The 21,676-nt window shown below is 37.4% G+C and overlaps 1 protein-coding gene across 2 annotated transcripts in view; it reads right to left on the bottom strand.

Annotated features, from left to right (window-relative positions):
• Positions 1 to 21,676, bottom strand: part of LOC5564174 — a 550,217-nt gene that overhangs the window by 387,903 nt on the left and 140,638 nt on the right. For both annotated transcript variants that reach the window (XM_021844877.1, XM_021844876.1), the window contains exon 2: positions 1,304 to 4,072. In XM_021844877.1, coding sequence (XP_021700569.1) covers positions 1,304 to 3,760 — 2,457 coding nt within the window. In that variant the 5' untranslated portion in view covers positions 3,761 to 4,072. The remainder of the gene's footprint in view (positions 1 to 1,303; positions 4,073 to 21,676) is intronic.

The following is a 21,676-nucleotide window of genomic DNA, read 5'->3' on the forward strand; positions in this document are numbered from 1 at the left end:
CAATCTCTGGAGGAATTCTTGGAGGCAACCTTTGAGTACTTAATATCTGAAGAATTACAGAAGAAATTACTAGGACTAGGATAACTTATGTTCATTTGGATTGATATTTGAAGGAATCAGTCGAGGAAATCTTCTAATTTGTAGAAGAACCTTTGAAGGAATCTCTGGAAGAATGCCACCTGAAAGTATACCTGAATATGTTTTCACCCGGAAGAACTTCTTGTGGAATCTGTGGATAAATTTCTGGAAGAATTATTGTAAAAAAAAAATCAGGTAGAATCTCAGGAAGAATTTATGGTGGAATCTTTAATATAACCCATCTTCTTTTTTTGCTTGGCGTTAACATTCCCATTAGGACAGAGCCAGCTGCTCAGCTTAGTGCTCTAAGAGCACTTTCACAGTTATTAACTGAAAGATTTCTTTACCTAAGTTGCCATTTTCGCATTCGTAAATCGGTGGCAGGTACGATTACATTCTATGCCCGGAAAAGTCAAGGAAATTTCTATTACGAAAAGATCCTGAACCGACCGGGAATCGAACCCAGGCACTTTCAGCATGGTTTTGCTTTGTAGCCGCGCCGCATACTCTAACCACTCGACTAAGGAAGGCCCCTAGTATAGCCACTGGATTCCTGGAAAATCTTCAAAATAGAATAACTAGAGGAAACTACCAATAGATTCTGGATAAATTATGTGAAAAAATATCATAGCCATTCCAATATCGATAAATGCTCAGAATATTCCCCGACAGAGACCCTCTCATGATTTAAGAGTTTTGCCGGGATACTTTGTGCGAATTAAAACTGGAATTCCCCACTAATATCCATTGCTTACGGTACAAACTTTGAAAGTTCTGCTCTTCCTTACTACGATTATTGCCAAAAATCTTAAACATATTCCCCCCACAGCCACAGAATTCGAAGAAATAACAATCATAAATTCACTAGACTTGCCGAGATAATCCAAACATGCGAAGAAATATCGTGTTGCTGGAACGATCTTTGACAGTCGGTCAAACAGTTGCATCATCATAAATCAGTTTGGCTAACTTGGGGGCGGAGTAAATGTTGGTCAAACCGTCTGAGCGTCTGTGGGCTGCATAATGAATGATGAAGTACCTTTTAACGCTCTATCACTGCTCCCACGTTTTGCGGATGTCGTTGGCAATCGCAATTCGACTGCCTTTGATTTTGTGGACCCATTTCCCCACATCCTCGACAAGCTTTCACTATCAAAGGGGTTCATGTAAATTTTAAGAGCACAATCCCTACCACCCCCTTCGCCCCATTCAGAATGTTACTCACCGTAATGGGCAGATTGAGATCGTGCGTTTCGTTGCCCCGCCAGATGGATGAGTCGGGAGAGACGGCCTGGATGTCGCAATCCAGCGTATTAATTTTCTCCTGCAGCCGGGATAGCGGCGTAATGACCGGCCTTGTGATTAAGCTTTCGCCACTAGGCCCCGGTTTGGTGCTCGATGGTTGCGGTTTGCGTAGGTTAGTGATGGTGGTGGCGGAAGTGGTGGTGCTGATGGCCGCAGGTGTATTACGAGCTGATGCGGCCTTGCTGTTGTCCTTGGTGAGCTTGGTGGTGGCAGCTATGATGGCGGAAGCAGCAGCGCCGAGGCTTTTTATCTTCTTCTGTTGGTCCTGAGGGTGGAGAGGTCGGTTGACAGATGTGCTTTCGGCGATGGCATGTGGTTTAGTGGTGGGCGGAGGGTTGGGGGTGTCCTCACGCGGAATAAAGTTTGTCTGCAGGAGTTGCTTTTTGATGTTGGACTCCTGGCGAACGGGCGTCACATTTGTTGGGGTGACAGATTTCGGTGGGAGCTTTTTGGCGGTTACCGTTGATTGAGTTTGGGATGGTTTGGAGAGGGTTTTGGCGGTGAGGATGTCCTTTTCCGAAACAATGACAGTGGTTTTCTTTGGGACGACCGGGGAATTGCGGTTTGGATGACGATGGTCGCTATCATTCATCATTTGGTGGTGTAACTCGCTGTAGAGCTCTTTGCTGTTGTAGAACTTGGTTGTGGAGAATTCCGGTTTATCTTTTTTGCTGGCATCTTTGGGATCGTGAGGTGAGCCACTGTTGTCAGTGTTGAATTTTGTATTGGCAAAATCAATCTTCTTCAGAGGGGCAGAGTTGAACACGTTCAGTTTGGATGTGGTTGGATCGTTTTTCTTCACTCGTCTCGGAATGAACAAATTGCCGTAATTGGCTTTGACAATGTCACTGCCGCTGACAGGGATTGGGACTTCCTCCTGTGTGGATTGAGTGGTAGTTCCGGCAATTGGCGTTAGAGTAGGTGGCATTTGTGTAGATAATTGCTGCGACGATGAAAACGTCACTGAAGAAATGGCGATGGTAATCACTTCATCATCCTTCTTCTTTGGAGTCGGCTCTTCGTGAAATTCCTCCTCTGGTGGTTCGAAAGTTTTGTAACCTTTGAAATTCTCTTCGATTCTGCTAATTACTTCGTCGTTTTCTTCCAACTTCTCGGTGATATTGTCAATGGAGGGTTTTCCTTCGTCGCTGGTTGAAGTTTCTGAGGTATCATCTATTAGTTCTATCTCAATCTTGGTGGTGGAAATATCACCGTTATTATCCTGTCCTTTTTTGTCATCCTCACTCCGATCCTCATCAGAGCTGTCAGTTTTACTGTCAATTATTGGCAAAACTTCCGATGGCTTCATGATTGTTGATTCGAAAAGTTTCTCATTATCCTCGTTTCGCAGAATCGCCTTTTCCCGCAGCATTTTCTCCTGCATTACCTCCTCTCTTTGTACGGAATTTCCACCGCTAGACAGAGGTTTAAAGTCTTCCAGCTTCGAGGGGTAAAAATCATCAATATTAATCTTACTTGGATAAATGGACTTGGGGGCTGCCATGATATCAGCTGGCATCAGCATATTCTCATTATCGCTTTCATGCAATCCATTATCGAATTCATCCGTTGTGATTTCCGCTATCTTGATTCGATAGAGGCCATTTTTCTTCTCGACCCGAATTTCATTCGATAGATGTTGCTCTTCGTTGGACTCATCCATATTGATTGGCTTCTCATTGGTTAGCTTGGTATTAATGGTAACTACGGTTTGGCCGGCATCACTTGTCAATTCCTGATTAAAGCTTTTCCCAGGCGTGCTTTCCACATGAGTGGCTTCACTGGTTCCAATAGTCGAAACTGTCTTTTCAACGGTAACTGTTGTCGCCACATCACCCAATGAGTCAGTTGAAAAATTCACTTGCGAAGTGGTGGCACTTTCGTCGCCCTGCTGCTGAGTTGCATTTTCCGGCTGGGTTGCATTCATAAGCACTGGCTCATCGCTGGACCGTTCTGTTCCAGTGCCCACTTCAACCGTGAACGACCGAATTCCGAAACTTATAACCGGAGTCTCACTTTCCAACTCAATATCTCCCTTCTTCTCCTCTTCCCCAGCTGTAGCTGCTGATGCACCGGTACTCACTTCAACCGCAAGACCTGTCGTCAAACCTTCCATCGTCTGCGTTGGGCCACTTGTGACAACGACACTTGATGACTCGCTGAGCGCAGTGGAAGACGGAATTTCTGACACCTCCTTCACCACCTCCGTCGTACCATCGTTTCCACTCATTTCCGTTGCAATCTCAGCACTTCTGTCGCTGGATGCCACGATTTCCGTCGTCGTCATGGCGGACATATCTGAGTAAACAGCCAACACCACCGAACAAATCACTAGAAACAACAACCAAACGTAACAACTCTTCTTCAAGCGCGCCATTTTGCTGCCACAGTTTGTCGTCTGTTTGTTGGCTTAAGATTTTCTTCGGCCGCACTCACTCTCAAACACTTGAATAATTTCTCAACCGAATTTTCACGGAACAACAACCTAGTTTTCCATCCGTTGCACAAATTCCAACGAAATCAATTTGGCTTTCTTCACGATGGTTTCTCGTGTTGGCACTTCTTTTCTTTTCGCACTAAGATGTTTGCGGATAAAATATAAACTGCTGGCAAACTGGGTCCCAGCTGGGAGTGAATTGTACTTGTTTATTCGAGTCACGCTAGCCCGGGTGATGAACCGATGAGGGATCTGAAATAATTTGGAAAAAAAAATAAATATTAAACGATTGAATTGAACAACTAGAATGAATAAAAGTACACACTGATGATTTCATAATTTACGTTGAAATAAGGGTCTTCGAGTAGACGACCATTTCCTCCGAACGCTCCAGTCGGTTTATGAACAACTCTTAATTTGAGGTAAGGACAACATGAGGCTTGTCATAGAAAAAGTAGACAAACTGTACTTTCACTTGCAAGTGATACGTAATAAGAGTGCAATCATATTGATGAGGTGGCCCTTGTTTGACAAAGAGAATTTTTGAACTTAAAATAAAATTGCGTGGACGCTATTTTATTTTAAATTGTTGACATTTTCAATAATTACAATTGCCATAAATTTAAAGTGTAATTATTTATCAAAATTCAAACAAGTTTAATACGGTGACATCACGATTTAATTCAATGTTGATTTTATCTTTGAGCAAATTTTTATTTACTATAGTCAGATCTGACCTCATTCTTCTCGGCAAAAATCCCCCAACTAAAGCCGTCGGTTGTCCCGTGTGGTTTACCGATTGCAAATCTTCACGTTCTTACTCACCAATTGCTGTGGGTCAAACGATTTAGGGGTAAAGGCGTCCCCTTGTAGTGAAGTGAAGAGCTTTGGAACGATGCTCAAGCCTGACGACTTATTGGCGAGCGAAATGTCACACGGGTGTTGGTAGCCGAGTTGCACAGCAATTCAGGGACCGGTGCCGTTCTTGGGAACTCACAGCCTCTTGGCGACGGCCGATCGTAGTCCCAGCCGTATCCGAGGAAATGCTTCTACTTGATACTAGCCAAGATTAGCCGCCCACGTTGATTGGGCAAGGAGGGCCTATTCAACGCGTATTTTCACTTAATTTGCTCACTTTTTATTCAAATTAAGCTTACCTGAATTATTATTAATCGAAAATCACAAAATATAAGGCACTTTTTCACAATAATTCAATTTTATTCGACAAATTCAAATATCTAAATGATCAACAGAAAAACACAAATTATGCTACGTCCATTTATTACGTAACACTAAAATTGAAAATTTTCGACCTCCTCCTTCGTAACGCTTTTTGTATGAAAAATTTCAAATTTTTGTATGAACTGTAACGCTTGAGCCTACTCCCCCCTCCCCCTAGAGCGTTACGTAATTTGGGGATGCCACCTTACTAAATTGAAACACTGAAATCAATCTAAAATTACCAAAAATATACTTCGAGTTTAGTTGAAAATGGAATTCACTACTCAAAAACTGTCTTGAATTATCTTTAAATAACTTTTGAAATCACTCCGACAACTTGCAATCTATTCGCTTTGAATCGCGATCCAGACTTAAAAAGGGTTGAGCTAATTTAGATGAACGCAATTTCCACCCGAATGTGTACAAAGGTTGTACTATTGTTTTCTTTTAATTGGCTAATTTGGGAATTTTCATATTAGCCCATCGGCGCAATTTAGTAGGAGCAACGAGAAAAATTCTGGTCAATTCTCTAAGACGCAATAGATTTGAATTTCCGAAATATTTCTTTAGTTCTTTTCAATGTACATAGATGGCGTCTTGTTTGGTTGGTGTTTGGATTAAACTTAAAGCTATGCTGTCAGTTTGCGACATTCATGACGAACTCTAGTATACATAACAAATACGAACAAATCTTAACAATGAAACGAAAACTATGAATAGGGTTCTAAATGACGTTACAAATGGAAGCTTCTATAATCCCGTTTCTGAATAATCCATGCTTTCGCAACCAAATCACAATATTTTTACACTTTTGAAAGGTAAACATAAGACCGGCAAGTGTTCGTTTACAATGCAAGACAATATGACGGTTGAACAAAATACTGAGAGTCTCAGTAATCTTATTGATAAACCGATGTATCGGCATTTTCGACAACTGGCTTCGTTGAAAAGATAGTGAACGTTGTTGCTCGGCACGCGGAGTAGCCGAATAATGGGTTAAAAATAAAACTAACCGAGATTTCAGTTTGTCGACACATTGTCGACACGAGGTAATGATAATGATTAATCAACAAAGAGTATATGCCAATAGAATTTTGAAAGCCGAGCTCATGAATATTTTTTAAGTGTATTCTGGACCAACCGGGAATCGAAACTACACAACTTCAGCATGGCTTTGCTTTGTAGCCGCAGACTCTAGTCTTTCAGCTAAGGAAGGTCCAGTTATCCTAGAACTCCTACAGTAGGTACTCCATAAAGATTCATCTTGAATTTGCACAGGAGAATCTTTAATGAATCCATAATGGGATTTCTTCAGACACCTCTTCAGTGATTCTGTCACGATGATTTTTTAAATTTCTCAAGAGAATTTTCCCAGGATTATGTTCAGGATACTTGAATTTCTTCGAGAATTTTAGATGTGTATTTGGAAGGAAGATTTCTAGAGACACCTCTAGAAATATTCAGAAAATAACCTTCTAGTCTTCCAGGAGTTTTTTCAAAGATACTAACAACTATTTGTTCAGGGATGATTCCTAGAAATTATTCAGGTATACATTCATATATTTCTTTAGAAATTCTACCTGAGATCCCTCCTCGATTCTTATAATGAATTCAGTCTTATCTATGTAAAATCCTGCAAGGATTGTTCCAGAATTTCTGACTAGATTTTTGAAATTATTAAACTGATTTCTATGGGAATTATTTCGAGAAATTTATTGAGGAGTTTTTCTAGAACTTGAACAATGAATTTTTGAAGGAGTTCTTTTTAGCATTTCATCAAAACTTGTTTCTATGACTGCGCCATAAATATCTTCAAAGATCTCATTCTTCTTCCTAATGCATGAAAAAAATATTTGCTGCATAAACACATGTAAAATTGCCCAAAATTACAACAATGAGCTTACTTCACATTGATTCTGTCAAAGGGTCCTATGAGATTTCCTCAAGTTATAATTTATTTTCAATTGGCTTGATAAAACCTCGCCAACAACATTTCGCCAATTCACTCGGTTCATGGCCGCTTCTCTCCATCCTCGACTGCGACCCACGCTCTTCAAGACCTGATGCAGCTGGTCAATCCACCCAGCTCGCTGCTCTCCACGCCTTCTTGTTCCGACCGGATTCGTAGCAAACACCATCTTTACAGGGTTGTTGTCCGACATTCTTGCAACATGCCCTGCCCAGCGTATCCTTCCAGCTTTAGCTACCTTCGCGATACTGGGTTCGCCGTAGAGTTGAGGAAGCTCGTGGTTCATCCTTCGCCACCACACGTCGCCGAAGATCGTCCTTAACACTCGGCGTTCGAAAACCCCAAGAGCTTGCAAGTCCTCCTCAAGCATAGTCCACGCGCATTCCACCTCTTCCAGGCGGCGCTTTTTGTCCCGGAATAGGCGGGTTTGCTGTTTCCGCTTCAGTCTGTATCGTTCCACGTTTTGTCGCGTACCATATTGCAGCATTGCAGCCCGCGCTGCATTCTTCTTCTCTAAAACCTCCTGGCGCTTTTTGTCGAAACAATCGTTTCTTGAGCTCCGTTCCACATATCCGACAATGCTTTCGGCAGCGTCGTTAATGGCTACTTTAACTGTCCTCCAGCAGTCCTCAAGAGGGGTCCTATCGAGCTCACCCTCATCCGGCAACGCTCCCTCAAGATGCTGCACGTACGCATTTGCGACATCCGGTTGTTTTAGTCACGAGATTGTACCGAGGCGGGCATCGGTACCGTCATCTTTGATGACGCATAGTTTTGGGTGCAGTTTCACCATCACCAGGTAGTGGTCTGAGTCAATGTAAGCTCCACGATAGGTTCTGATGCCGGTTATGTCGGAGAAGTGCCGTCCATCGATCAAAACGTGGTCAATTTGCGATTCTGTCTGCAGAGGTGATCTCCAGGTGTACCGATATGGGAGGCTGCGCTGGAAATAGGTGCTACGAATGGCCATATTCTTGGAGGCGGCAAAATCTATCAGTCGTAGGCCGTACTCGTTCGTCAGCCGGTAGGCGCTGAACTTTCCAATCGTCGGTCTGAACTCCTCCTCCTGGCCAATCTGAGCGTTCAAATCTCCTATGATGATCTTGACGTCGTGACTTGGGCAGCTGTCGTACTCGCATTCGAGCTGCGCGTGAAATGCGTCCTTGTCATCATCAGTGCTTCCGGAGTGTGAGCTATGCATGTTGATTATGCTGAAGTTGAAGAATCGGCCTTTGATTCTTAACCTGCACATTCGTTCATTGATCGGCCACCACTCGATCATGCGCTTTTGCATATCACCCATCACTATGAAAGCTGTTCCCAGCTCGCGTGTTTTGCCGCAGCTCTGGTAGATGGTACACCCAAAAGTTGAAACCGTCATTATAGGCGTTTTTTGCGTCTATTGATGGCGGAAAAGTGTTCTTCTGAGCGACATGACGTTTTTGAGCGTCTATTGATAGGCAGATAATCCGGTCATTGAGTCGAGCAGTTTTTACGGTACAAATGGGGAAGTACAACATGATATGCTTTTTGCACCACGCATACCAATAAGCGGGTTTAGTGCTGAGGTATAGTATTTGATTCTCCCTCTCATGACCATGGATCGATCCTGGTTGATGTCGCATGTGTCTTTTTTTTTCATGTGCGTGCATCACCAACACATGTATTAAAAAATAAAACTTTCACACATATGCCTTTTAAGTGCATGTATTGGAAGTATGGAAATACGCAAAAAACCAAAAGGGTGCAAACCAGATTCGAACCATTATCATCGGATCGACTAGCACACTACGTATTTCCTGCTCCAAACTTACTACTGAAATATTGTGTAACCAAAGTCAATGTGGTTTTACGTTTCATATGCATGATTGCTCATGCTATTGATAAACATGTGAACATGTGTGGGATCGTTCAAATATTACGTAACGCAACAGGGGGAGGGAGGGGGTCTTACATTGTGTTACGGTCCATACAAAAATTTGAAATTTCCCATACAAAAGCTGTTACGTGGAGGAGGGAGGGGCTCTAAAATTGGAAAATTCTGCGTTACGTAATATTTGAATGAACCCAGTGATCCCCAACAAAATAAAGATATACAGTCAAGTCTCCTGTAAAGCGTTAATCATCGTATGTTGAACAAGTTTAATGTATATTCATAATAATTTATCACCTACCAGAGTAGCCACATTCTCTATTGTAGAACTTACTTAAGGACTGTTCATTTTATAAAGTGGACACCTTGTGAATGCTATATCTTTATAATATGTCAATAGAATCGTAATCGGTTTTCTGTATACAGTATCGTTCGACTATTATATTATTGCACGATGGTGTTATAACAAAAAAGCCTTCAAAATAATTATAATTCACACGAAAAAGGAACAATGTTTAGAATGGTCAAAGATTGGTAGGTCTGGAGCCAAGTATAATAGTTGAGTATACCAAAACACAATTCATTCATAAAAATTCGGATTTTTGGTATGTGAAAAATGTTGTTTAAGTTTGAAGAACATCTTTTCTAGGAAGTTTTTGTCGAAACTTCTTTGTTCTTCTTTGTAAGATCTTATATTTCCATATAAGAGGAAAATAATAGTATTACGATGCACAGAAAACCGATTATGATTTCATTGATAAACTAGCTAACCCAGCGTGGCTAGTCACGTTCCATAGGAATTTTCAAGCAAAAACCTCTTTCAAAGATTAATAATGTTTATTTTCAATTGCAAAATGATAACATGGACAGAGAAATTTCTCTGTTGATAAATATGCCATTGGTGTATGAATAATAAGCTGAGACACGCATGATATTTATGAACGCAAAATCGCCTAAATTTATGCTCTAACCATACTCCATTGTTATAGTGCCGTTATTCTGATCTGAAATAATTACAGCCTTAAATGCTGTTGTGAAATATTTCAAAAGTTCCAGAAGCTTTTATAAATTAGAGAGAAGAATCTGACTGAAAATTCTAGAATATTCTATTGAATCCCGATTAACCAGTGCTACAATTTCTGTATAGATCTTTGTGCTGCGATGGCGATCGTCAACGATTTAAAACGAATCGAATTGTAATTAGGGGACTATCGACTAATGAATATATCGAGTCATCGAACAGGAATGCTTTGGAAAGCTCTTTTAGGGGACCATTATAGTTACCATAAAAAAAATATTTTTATTTTGCCTTCAAAAGTCGATATCGAACCATGGAACATCGACTCAAGAAGGTTGTGTAAATAAAAAAACTAGAATATTCGGCCCACAATCATGTTTATCTTTCCTTTGCATATATCTTATTTGTTTTTGAACCTTATATTAAAATGACGAAACCCGTAATGAATCACATTTTCAACTTGCATCGGAATTTAAGTGCGGTCGAACAGCATAAAGTTGGTTTGTTTACATTTTGATTACCGTTCAAGTTCATAAAACCGGAAAACTACAATGATAAAAAGATCGTGACTTTTATACGAATTAGGAAGGACAAAGCTTCGGAAAACTCTAGAACACCCTGTGCAATAGCTGTTATTATTCTCCACAATTTGCAATAGGGTCCTAAAATGGTTAATGAAATCTTGTTTTCATTTAATAATACGAAAGATCATATTACTGCAACTACTTTAGCAATTTTTCTCGCTCAAATGACGGATATTTCATATTAAAACTTTAATTTCAATATTGGATCCATAAATGAACCTTGACACTTGAGATCATGTTTGACGTTCGCTTAATCGACAAAAATATCACAGGGGTTTTAGTTTTAACACTGGGGTTGTTCCTATCTGACATTTCGGAAGGGACACGGAAAACACGGGTGTATTTACCCAAAATTTGAGTTCAAATCAAGGAGTGTGACAAAATCTATTAAAACATAAAAAAATGTTTTTTGTACTTAAACAAATGAAAAAACATTAAAAAATTGAGTAAACATGTGTTTTTGGCCTGAACGTAAGCGTTTGGCACTAAAATTGGGACAGGGCTTTAGGACCCTATTGTAATGTTGTAACATTCAAATGGACTTTTGCAGTGCTCTTAATTTGACTGTTGTTGTGCTCTTAAATTGCTGTTGTATGCTGCTCAATGAAACCTTTCAAAGCGTTACTGACAGACAAAAAACTTTGGGATTTTATATACATGATAAAAAAGATATAGCATAAACAAGGTGTCCTCTTTATAAAATGAATAGTCTTTAAAACATGAAAACTATGTGGAATCTTTTGCTGGTGCTATTCAAACAAAAAAATATCGATCCAATGCTGATGAATGCTACCCAGAATGAGCCGATTATAAGAAACCGTGCCCCATATATGGGATTAAATTTTAACCATGGTTTTAGTATAATAGTAAAAGAGTTTTCTATAGATGAATCGATCATTTTGACTCAAGAACAACTTCTGCAAATTGGCTATAAGTTTTTGCAAGCAATTTATTTTAAGAATTATGGCACCGATATGTTGATTTTAGAACAGAACGTTCAGTGGGGAGATTGTAGTAAACCGTTTGGAGAAGTCATGAGAACATATATACTGATTTTTTTATCATGAAAAATATGAAAACAAAATTTCATTTTTATATAACGCAATAATCTTTTGTTTATCATTTTTAATTTTGACTATCTATGAATTGTGATAGGAATTAGTTGTTCAGGACAAAATTTCATGATGGAGACATTTTCGATAAGAAAGTTTTTCTAAGAACAACTTATGCTGCCCATAAAGGCCCATATTGAAAAAAGTAGGCACTGAGAAAATAGCGCTCAAACTTTGAAGTTTTTCTTTCATACAAATGTTTATAATTTTCTATTAGGGGCCGTCCATAAATAACGTACCATTTTTCACTGATTGTTTACACCCCCCTCCCCTCTCGTACCGTTTCGTCACAAATGCTGATACTTCCCCTTGGAAAATACGTAGCATATCAAGCAAACCCCCCCCCTTCTTCTTCTTGGCATTGACGTCCTCACTGGGACAGAGCCTGCTTCTCAGCTTAGTGTTCTTATGAGCACTTCCACAGTTATTAACTGAGAGCTTTCTATGCTAAAGTTGCCATTTTCGCATTCGAATATCGTGTGGCAGGTACGATGATACTCTATGCCCAGGGAAGTCCAGAAAATTTCCTTTACGAAAAGATCCTGGACCTACCGGGAATCGAACCCAGACACCTTCAGCATGGCTTTGCTTTATAGCCGCGGACTCTAACCACTCGGCTAAGGAAGGCCCCCCCTTTATATTTTTTATTAATTTTCCTCAGTGATTGGGTTGAAACAAAAAAATAGAATTCAGAAGTTCAATACAAAATTTGATATTAATTACTGACTAAAATGTAAGGATAATCTAATCTAACAGTATGATATACAGTAGCGCTCGAAAGTAATTTGGAAAACAGTTTCAAATAAACGCAGTTCCTGTCACATAATTTTGGTATCTAGCCTATATGAAGCTAAATTGTATTACTTTTGCTTTTGTTACCAAGACAAACAAGTTTACTATAGAAAATGTGAAAAAAAATTGATTGGATTGATGAAGCTCGTTATTGTTGAGTTAGGGTACAATATATTTCTAGTTTATTTTTAGTTAGAACAGAAATTTCGTTTTTAGAGGATTGTTTTTTTTAAATTATTCTTTGTTAGGAAATAGATTTCAATGAAAATTAACAATAAAATATATTAATTCGAAATGAATTATTATCCAAATTCAAATCCATTTGGCAATCAGTGGCCAGATATAGAAAAGATTACACTTGATATATTTGGAATGTTTAGAAAATTATTATACAAATTATTTATCTCTATTAATATTTCAGCTGACCTTCATTATTTTTCTTCATAATAAAATAAACCTACACAACCTATAATGAAACAGTTAAATAATTAAAAATTACTAATAATAAATAATAAATAATACAAATTACCAAGTTATCAATAAAATTGAATGGCAATTTCGATATCACTCGAATCTGTTGTCCTCATTAATATTCAGGCTATTCTATCAAGAGCATTGATACATCAAAACAAATCGATGAGTTGATTGAGTGAGATCTCCTGCAACATTGAATGCATAATACACGGTATAAATATCTTGTTTCATGTAATATTTGCCGAAAAGAGCATATTTTATTGTCTTGAAAACGGCTGACTTTATGACTTGTTAACAAATGAGAAAACAATGTAGTCCAAGTAGTTAAAGCATTGATTTTTAATTTATTTATTAAACTTTGATTTTGTTTGTTTAAAAATTTATCAATTAAGACACGAATATAATATAATATTTACATAACCATTTAAAGCTTTGAAAAATCTGTTTGATTGCATTTATCAAGAAAATCTAAAATTTCTCAGATTACTTTTCAATCTTGATGAATGTTTTGAAGCTGAATCATCATTTTAAAACCAAGTTTATGTTAAACAAAACAGAGGACAGAGCCTGCATCTCAGCTTGCATCTCAGTGTTCTTATGAGCACTTCCACAGTTATTAATTGAGAGCTTACTGTGCCAATGACCATTTTTGCTTGCGTATATCGTGTGGCAGGAACGAAGATACTCTGTGCTCTGGGAAGTCGAGAAAATTTCCAACCCGAAAAGATCCTCGACCGGTGGGATTCGAACCCACGACCCTCAGCTTGGTCTTGCTGAATAGCTGCGCGTTTACCGCTACGGCTATATGGGCCCCGTAAAGATCCCCCTCCCCCCTAAATAGCTACGTCATTAATGGACGACCCCTTACATTTCTTCCTGACATATTTAACACAACCGCATAGCTAACTAATTTTGCTTCTAATGATCAGCAAAAAATAATAAACTTGAACACAATTCACGTTTTGCAGCTGAAATTTAAATTAAAAGTTCATATGGAGACTGGTATGCCTTTATTTTTCAATATGGGACTGCACCAACTTCATATTTTCCAATACATTTTCAAACAATGTGTGTTTATTTTTATATGCATAATAAAATGCAGATTAAAATAAGTTTTATTGCACTCATTCGATAACTATCAAGCAATGATACATAGTTTTGACATCATGAATGCTCTAAAGCATTTAAAGTCATGCTTTACAATATGTTGAGCATTATTATTATAAGTAAATATAGAGTTGATCTGGTGGTAGGTCATTTGGCATAATAATCTTTTGACATAAAGTCGTTTGGCATAATGAGTCTGAAACCAAGGACGTCTCAAGATGATATTCGTTTTTACGTTTTTATTGAATCCCTCTGACGACATCAGTCTTATTTTAGAGTCAGTTGATTTAAAAAAGGCACTTAATGCAACAATGATATGCTCTTGAATAAACTAAACATATTGGGAAAGTTATTGCCAAAACTATTCACTATTCATTACTTATTCAGAAATTCTTTCTTTCAAATATTTATTCTTCTTTTGGCTCATTCGCTAATTTCACACAACGCTTGAGCGGGTTGGTAGGGATCAGTAAGTTGTTACAGGTCATACAAAAATTTTATAATATTCATACAAAAAGCGTTAAGAGGGGGTGGGTGGGTGTCCAAAATGACTATTTTTCGCCTCATGAAATTTATGAACAAACCTTATTGAGTTTCGTTATTGGAATATTTTTTTTTGCACTGAAGATTTTGATATATCAATAAATAAAATATTTAGCACAAATTTACCCTTCCTTCAAACATTACAAAATAAAATGTAACCATATATATAAAAACTGAAGATTTAAAATTAAAATGAATTTCGCCTTCTTTAATGCATAGGCTGTTCTTTCGAGCTATATTGTTTTTAGATATTGTTTTTTGTTTCCAACTAATATAAAAGCAACAATCGATAACATCTGCTCAAGTTATCAGCGAAAAGAGAAATCGATTACTGCAGTTACTCCGATGATTCCGAACGCATTTTCTTGATGTTCTTTTGTTTTATTATGTCACAATAATTTTTGACGTCCAATATCTTAATGTTTTAATAATAAATTTTGCCTTCTTTTTAAAATAGGTTGTTCTTCATATAAGATCATAAGATAAAATTTTGTAAATCTATCTATCTATCTATCTATCTATCTATTTATCTATCTATCTAAGCGCTTGCACAACCAATATTGAAAAGCATCCTGGAAATACTGGAAATGATTCCAGTATTTTCTTGTCGACATTCATATTTGCAGCATATCGTATACAATATGACACAAACATTAAAATGGCCAGGCCCACTGTGCAGACTTGGGTTTTAAGATAATTGAAAGATTTACGACCATCAGATTATTCACGAATGAATAACATGGTGAGCGAACATTTTTCAATTTTATAAGTGAAGAAATGGGGACAACCGTACCGATCGTTGCATTAAGAGGGTAAGGTCAAATCGCTGGAAGTGGCGTAGCTAAGAAAGTTAATGCACACTTCATCGCTGTGTTCCTTTTCCTGGGATGGGACACAGGTATTTCCCCCGTATGTCCTGGCTCTAGAGCCTTGGCTTAAGCGCCATTACTCGCTCTCTGAAACGAAAAGAAATTTAAATCTGATCCCTCTCCTATTATGCTGTGAATTCAGATAAATGTGTATAAAAACCCACAAAATCATCACATTGAACAAAAAAAAAAAGTATTTTGAAATTTCTCACCAAAACTGCAACTCTGCATCAATTCTTATGCAGCAGAAACTAAATTTGGGGGCAACATGAATGACACATGAATGTTTTATTATCTCACTTGAATGTGTCTTCGATCAAACACATACAAACTCTAAGTTTTCATAAACAAAAACTTTATTACCCGTTAACGGTAGACTAAATAATGCAACGCATTAGAAAAAATGAACATTTTCTGTTCACATCAAATATGTAAACTGATCATACCACACTCTTTCTTCTTAGAAGTTTTGTCTTCACAAGGTTTCATATAGCGTGTCCGTATCATAGCAGGCCATAGCATTTAAACAAAATATTAAATTCTCCTAGTAAGCCGACAAGTCATCACAGTAAGTTTCCTTGGAAACACACGTGTTGAGCAAAATCAATTGCATCAAATTTTTCACCTTCCGGCCGACAGCGTGACACTTTTTCGATTGTCAAGGCTGTAGTAGCACACTCTGCTGAACAAAGTGATTTATTTTCACTACACATTTGTTCAATCCAATCTTCCTTAATTAGATTTCATAATTTCACTTCAATCAATTTCCTACGTGACTTTTACACTTAGATAAAATTTAGTAAAGCTAATACATAAACATTTTTATATATTACTGATTTATCAATTCTTGCAAGCAACGCATTTAGAATGATCATTACTCTAGAACCTGCTAATATTTCTATATAAATAATTTTATAACAAACACATGATATCTATTCGGCAAATGTTGAAAAACCATTATTTTAATCAATTCTCCATTCTTTCGATAATGTTTTTGATGTACACTTTCAAAATTTCAAAATTTTTCCTTCTTTTACTAAGTAATTTTCTTCAAGTGTTTCGTTCCAACTGGGACAGAGCTTGATCCACGGCGTAATGTTCTATGAGCTTTCCCTTTATTATTAACTCCGAACATTTTTTGCCTATTTACTATTTTCAAATATGTATATCACAACAAGCTCAAAGACACCCTATTTTCTGGGATGTAGAAAAAAATATTGTTCAGAAAAGATCTTCACGAGTTTTATTTAGTTATGCGGCTTGGCAAACCTCTGAACGAACACCAACACCAAAAAATCCACTTAAGGGTTGAAGAAATCATTTCGTGACGCGTTCACCATTATTTTGCGATTATGTTGTGCACATAAGTTTTTTAAGAATTATTATTTATGTATATCAATTCCAAAAATATAGAAAATCTGGCTTTGGTGTAAAATGTTGAGTGCGATAATTAAACCTTATTGTAATTTCTGTAAATTCCAGTTAGGTACTATTGCATCTTCTTTACAAAAAAAAAAATATAACGGTAAATGTAAATGACTGCTAATAAGAGCGGTTTAAAATTTTAAAAAAAGTTTGAAATTCCAATCCCCATATCTTTCTTAGGGGTCGTCCATAAACCACGTGAACATTTTTCCTGACTTTTCAGTCACCTCCTCCCCTCTCGTGCTTTTCTGTGGTTTTGACGAATAACCCCCCGCTCGCCCAATGATCATGTGTTTCTTTTGTTCATGAATGAAACAGAAATTTGAAATATGGGAGAAGAGATATTTATGAATTGGTTTGCTATTATTAATCAATATGTGAGATTATACTTCTGCAAAAATCCCTAACAAAATTAGCTCATAAAAGATTTGTTTCTACTGCAGTGTTCCTTATTATTGTTTGAGGAATTAGTTTTCACTTAGAGATAATTTTGTATTAACATTACAGTACTAACATGGGGGGAACATTTTTTTCAAATTTTGTCATAGTAATTTCCATAGAAATCTTAATCGTCTTCTAATCGTTGTTGGTAAAGAAGATATGAAATATTGAATTTTAAAACTTTTTTTTAAATTTTAACCATCCGACTGCTAATGAAACCTTTCAGGTTTAGTTGCTGGTGGAATTTTCTTTGAAACACAAATGGGTGGACCGTGGTCTTTGGCTAGATACCCCCTCCCCGCTAAATGATCACATGGTTTACCAACGGCCTCTATTTTGATAAGTAATTGTTAAATGATACATAAAACATCCATGTCGTGATAATTGTTCCACTTCTAATATTGCGAAAGAATTACGGTAATCCAGTTTGCTGTATGCACACTTAGATGTTTGATTACAATATTACATCGTCAAATGAATCGAATCCCACAAACCCTGGGTCTCCTACTTCGAGGAGTCTCCTACTTCGAGGAGTCTCCTACTTCGAGGAGTCTCATACCGTCCCCAACCATGCGACTAATAGGAGACCAAAATGTAAATAAATGAAAAGTAAATCAATCAGCAAACAACGATAAAATTCTGCTTATAAAGCGTCCGACTGTTATAGTCAAGTGTGTTTATTTGTTTCTCCCTAATATATTACCCAATCCAACCAGCACAGCATGAAATTCTATTTCCACTGCAATTGTATAAGTCATTGCCGATAATATAGATATACAAACATATAGATTTTGACTCTGGTATAAGTAAGAAATTCCCGCAGCACCGCGTTGGTACTTTAAATATATTTATAGAACATATCATCTCACCCCTTCTCGCACTTGGCTATCCAACGGGTGTTGTATTTTGCTCCTCTTGCATGTTGTCCTCCGTGACAAGATGGTTCCATGTTGTGTGATGTAGAGGATGTTGTACATGAAAAACTGTGATAGGCGTGTGGTGTGGGTTAATATTTAAGGATCCAATGGTTGCGGTTTCGAATCCAGTTTTCATTATAAATTTTTTGTTTTTCATATTTTGGTGTCTAAGGCAAATTTCTTGTGGCGGAGCCTTGGGGCAATCGGGTATATGGGGTAGCTAACAAGGGAAGGTCACGATGGTGTTACACGGGGTTTTCAATCGGACTATTTTTGTTGGATTCAACATGTCGAAATATGTAAAACCCCAAAGCCTTTCGGGTGATGAGCCAGGGAGATGTAGTATGTTCAAAATGTTAATAAAATCTTAAATTTGTTTTACCAAATTAGGATGATAGAATAAATGAATATAATGTTTGGAATGATACTAATAAAGAAATTAAAAAAAAACATGTACATCGTAATGTTCTGAATGGCTTCAACGGATGACGCATGAGTTTGGATACTAAGTTCAAATAATGACTTATTCAGTAGGTACAAGAATGTTGACACTTTTGACCGGGTTAAATCCGCTCAATAAAGGCAATAAATACATTATTTAGAAAAGACTTAAGGTAATAACTTAACTTTATATAAAATGAGTAGTAGAAAATCGGTAAAACAGAATGGTGTTTGATTTTCGATGATGTTATTACTTTTAATAAAAGTAACATTGTTGCTAAATAAATAGCTTAACTCAAGAAAATTGTTTTAAAAAGAACAAAATGTTTATTATTTATGTGTGATTTTTTGTGTATTCATACACTAACAAAAGAGGCCATTTGAAATCACAGATCTGACTGTTATTATTTTTAGTTTCAGTTCAGTAATTCAAAACGACAATATTTTCACTTGCCCCACTAGTTTCCAAAATTTTCAATATTTACCTTGAACTTTGGCACAAACATTAAATTTAAATATAGCATAGATTTAGTAGGAAACAATCTGAAAAATATAGTAGATCTTATTCATTTTATTATTTTTAAGAACCCTCTCTATACGATTTCTTTTACCCATTTGTCACACGGTACCTTATTTCGATAGTCACTCAAGCAAAATGATTATCTAAATACAGGGACCGGAATGTATTATGATAATTCGCCACAAGAAATCGGGTTGAATTTCATAAATTTGCCTGAAGAACCAAAATATAAAAACAAAATATATACACGCGCTTATTCAGAATCTAACCGAGAACCTTCCGATTCATAAACCAGTATTAACTCCACGAACCTATCAACAGCTTGATGCGGGAAGTGACAAAAGCATTATATAAAGCGTTTCATATTGCAATATTCATTCCATTCCTCTGACATGTCCACCATCCATTTGCCGCGTGACCATTTGCCTAAGTGTGCGTTTCCGATGCCATCATTCGGCTTCGGATTGGTTGTGCAATTGTGTGGGTCGGGCGTAAACATTCAGATTGCTCGAATTTTCAAGTCCAATGTGCTCGATTTCAATTGACGGGTTTGCCCGTCTACGCTTAGGAGGCGAATCTTACCATCAATAGGTGGATTTAGCACCTAATACGCTAGGAGGGAAATCCGCCATCCGATTTATTTTGGGTGTATGATTACCTCAAAATGTTCGCACCATTGCTCCTGTCCAGCACACCTCCTGCAGCGCTACGATGTCGAAACAGCGGATCTTCAGTACATCGGAGATTATGCGCGTGCTTCCGATGAAGTTGAGAGATTTGCAGTTCCACGTACCGAGTTTCCAATCACTAGTCCATTTCCGTCGCTGTGGTCTTTTCCGAATGTTGCGGTCCGTATTCTCTCGTTGACGTTCCTGATGTGTTTTACGGCTGGCTTGCAGGGCCTGACACCAACCCCTAGATTTCCGGAGAACCATTCCCCCTAAATGTTCGGAGGACCATAGTGCGCAGTTTGTCTTAGAGTCCTTCTCTGGCTCTCGGGCAATGATCAGCCGCCCCTGCCATGGGGAACAGACGCTGTTGTGAGCCTTCCCTTTCAGCATACGACCAGAGTTCCCATCGAGGTTGGTTACACGCTCTTTCCAAAGGTTACTCGTAGCCTGGTCAGTACCGCGAGGAGGTAGGGATATGAGTTGCTGGGCAAAAGGCTAAGGACTACACAAAGGGGTCCATTTTATTCGCGAGGTACGCGAGGTACCAATGGTACGCCATGCTAAGCCATTTACCGTGTCATCTAACATATTACTTACTTTTAATCATGCTGATTTCTCTGGAATAAATTAGAAAATGGTAAATTTTACGATATTCATATTTTAATTTTTTTTTTTCAATAATAACATATTGCAGCACAATTTAAACTGTTCCCCTCGTCTGGGTTCTTTGTATAGTTTTTTGAGAGAGTTTTTTCAGTATTTAACGTTCCAGAGTTTTGTGATTTTCACTTTATAAACAAAGCTAAGTTCCATATTCTTTGTTCTATGTTTTTTAAATTATAATTATGAATATTTCCATAAACGAAGTATTGCCAAGACTTTAGAAGGCTTGATCGTAGTGGCGTAGCTAGAGTTCTGGGGACCCGGTGCGGAGGTAGATTTGGGGGCCCCTCCAAATGAGGTTTGCAAAATTGTTTTATTACCGAACTCACACGTACCTTCAACATTTTTTCGAAAACGTTTAATATTTAATTTAATGACCCTATTACACGTAGTAAAGATTGATAAATTATGAGTGAAATCATGAAAAATTCATGTGCTAAGGTGAGATTTCAACCCACGACTTTTGTATGTCAGACGATTGCTTTATCAACTAAGCTACCGAGCCACTTGATGATTCAATAACTCAAAAGGTTACAAGTTTCGAATTCAAACCCAATATTTGTAAAAAAAAATGATTTAAAGGGCAAAAATTATTCTGCCGCTAAAAAATGGGTGATTACCCATGCAATGCTGTAGCTAGAATTTTATACGTCTTGTGGATTAAAAAAAATATAGATGAACCGATTGCCTAAGAAGTTTATATATGACTCTGTTAAGAAGGATCTTTAAAGCTATTCTTGGATAACTTTCTGTATATTGTACGGTATTAAGTAGAATGTTCACGATTATACCTAGTTGAACTTCTTGAAGACTGATGAAAAAATCTTAAAACAATTCATAATTACCGTATATATGATGAATTAGTAGAACAAATTTCAGAAATTACAGTATTGCGCATATCACTGATAAAAACTTTGTTGAGTTTATTTATGCACATATGGCAGGCAATCAAGATACAATTCTTGATTTTATTATTGATGTTGTTTTATGAGGTATTCCCAGCGAAACTCATAGAGGTATTCCTAGAGAAAATTTTCCATTAAGTAAATGAACTAAAAATCTGGAACTTCTAGAACTCTATCGAAATTCCTTATATTCTTGTTTTATTTTCGATAATTTTTGTGTGAGAATTCTTATAAGAAATTTCACAATAATATTTAAGAAAATACTTTAAAAAAACTGGTAGAACCGCTAAGGAGTTTCAGGGGAAATTTCT

Source organism: Aedes aegypti, chromosome 2 (genome assembly GCF_002204515.2).
Source record: "Aedes aegypti strain LVP_AGWG chromosome 2, AaegL5.0 Primary Assembly, whole genome shotgun sequence".
NCBI classification, from domain to species: domain Eukaryota; kingdom Metazoa; phylum Arthropoda; class Insecta; order Diptera; family Culicidae; genus Aedes; species Aedes aegypti.